Source organism: Poecilia reticulata, linkage group LG7, assembly GCF_000633615.1.
Source record: "Poecilia reticulata strain Guanapo linkage group LG7, Guppy_female_1.0+MT, whole genome shotgun sequence".
Lineage (NCBI taxonomy): Eukaryota > Metazoa > Chordata > Actinopteri > Cyprinodontiformes > Poeciliidae > Poecilia > Poecilia reticulata.
In genome coordinates, this window is record NC_024337.1 from 1,681,918 (window position 1) to 1,683,732 (window position 1,815).

A 1,815-nucleotide genomic window follows, 5' to 3' on the forward strand; every position below is an offset into this window, starting at 1 on the left:
TAACAATTGGCTATTAATAATTAGCAATTTATTTCAAATTTCACCCCAGACTGCCAAGTTAAAGTGTCAAACTAGCTTGAATGGTCCAGCTCATGGAAAATAAATCATTCAACAGTGAATTCGCCTTTTTTTTTTCCTTCTTGATTTCAAATTCAAGGTGATCAAGGCGGAGGCGCGCACTGATGAAAATACCCCCCCCNGCTGCTGCTACTGCTGCTGGCGCCGTGAACGCGCCCCATCGCTGTCATCAGTACAACATCAGCATCTTCCGGGGGGCGCGCGGAGAAACGAGAGGAGGAGGACGACGGAGAAAGAGACAGGAAAAGAGAGAGAAAGCGCGCGCGCGGGGAAGAGGAGACATACTGGTTAAAGGCTACGACAAAAAAAAAAAACATGATGATAATGGAGTCAAGGCGGTGGAGGATGTCGGATTTACGGGAAAGGACTGTTGAAATTTGACAGAGGGCTCGCGTCAAAGAGAGCGTTTCATTTTTGATTTTTCGTCTTCTTCTGATTCATTTGATTTCCACACGCTTGCGTGGACGCTAGAGAAGCGAACGGCAGAGGAACAGGAGCACCCCCACGAATGCCTCGGAAGGTAAAAACTGGCTCTACCGCTGGCGCCACAGGCACCATCTCATCCCCCGGATGGTGATAAAGGACATCCCGAAGAAAAGCTCCGGACTGATGGATGAGGAGGAACATCAGCTTTAGCCCCCCCACACCCACACCCCCACCATCCACCTGACGATTGGGAAAGGAAATAAATCCTATTCTGATGGATTTTCTTTATATTTTTTCCGGTTCTTTTTTTTTTCTTTTTTCTTTTCTTTTTGTTAATCATTTATGGTGTAGCCCCAAGGAAAAACCAGCAATGTTGAATCACTGGTGTTGGTAAATTATTCATCAGAGGTAGAAGTAGGCTATGATTTTCTATTGCTTTAATGTAGCATTCCTTACATTTCATTTTTTATTTTTGTAACATATTGTCTTCTTGGGGTCATATACATATTTTCAGGTCCCATGATTTTTTAGGCCCATTCCAGAGAGAGAGAGAAAGAGGGAGAGAGAGAGAGAAAGCCAAAGCCGGGGAAAAATCTTAGCGCAAAGAGAGCTTTTGGATATTTATGTGTCAAATCTGTGTGGTGGGGTTTCTACATATTCATATTATTTTCATTGTAAGAGTAAAGAAAGACAGATTAAAGGTGTAAAAGACGGGGGAAAACAGCAAACATGTTGCCTTCCCAAGAAGCCTCCAAGATTTACCATGACAACTACATGCGCAACTCCCGGGCCATCGGGGTTCTGTGGGCCATCTTCACCATCTGCTTCGCCATCGTTAACGTGGTGGTCTTCATCCAGCCCTACTGGATTGGCGACAGCGTCAAGACGCCGCACATCGGCCACTTCGGCCTTTTTCACTACTGCGTGGGCAGCGTGCAGGCGTCCAGCCGGGACCTCACCTGCGTGGGCAGCTTCTCCGACTTCGGCTCCATCCCGTCGGGAGCCTTCAAGGCCGCCTCGGTGTTTGTACTCCTGTCCATGGTGCTGATCCTCAGCTGCATCGCCTGCATGGCGCTCTTCTTCTTCTGCAACACCTCCACCGTTTACAAGACCTGTGCCTGGATGCAGCTGCTGTGCGGTAGGTTGGCATTTCTTCACTTAAATATTATGTTGGTAAAGTGACTCTAACTAACTAACTAATGTTAGTAACGATAGTTAGGGAGTCTAAAATCTGGAATCTGAACCCTCACTTTGGCTCTAAATCCATATATATATCAATATATATTAATATATATCAATATATTAATATAT

The 1,815-nt window shown here is 45.6% G+C and overlaps 1 protein-coding gene across 1 annotated transcript in view; it reads left to right on the forward strand.

Moving 5' to 3' along the window:
• Positions 1-260: 260 nt before the first annotated feature.
• Positions 261-1,815, forward strand: part of lhfpl4a (LHFPL tetraspan subfamily member 4a) — a 35,744-nt gene continuing 34,189 nt past the window's right edge. Inside the window, exon 1 of the mRNA XM_008412762.2 lies at positions 261-1,642. Coding sequence (XP_008410984.1) covers positions 1,234-1,642 — 409 coding nt within the window. The 5' untranslated portion in view covers positions 261-1,233. The remainder of the gene's footprint in view (positions 1,643-1,815) is intronic.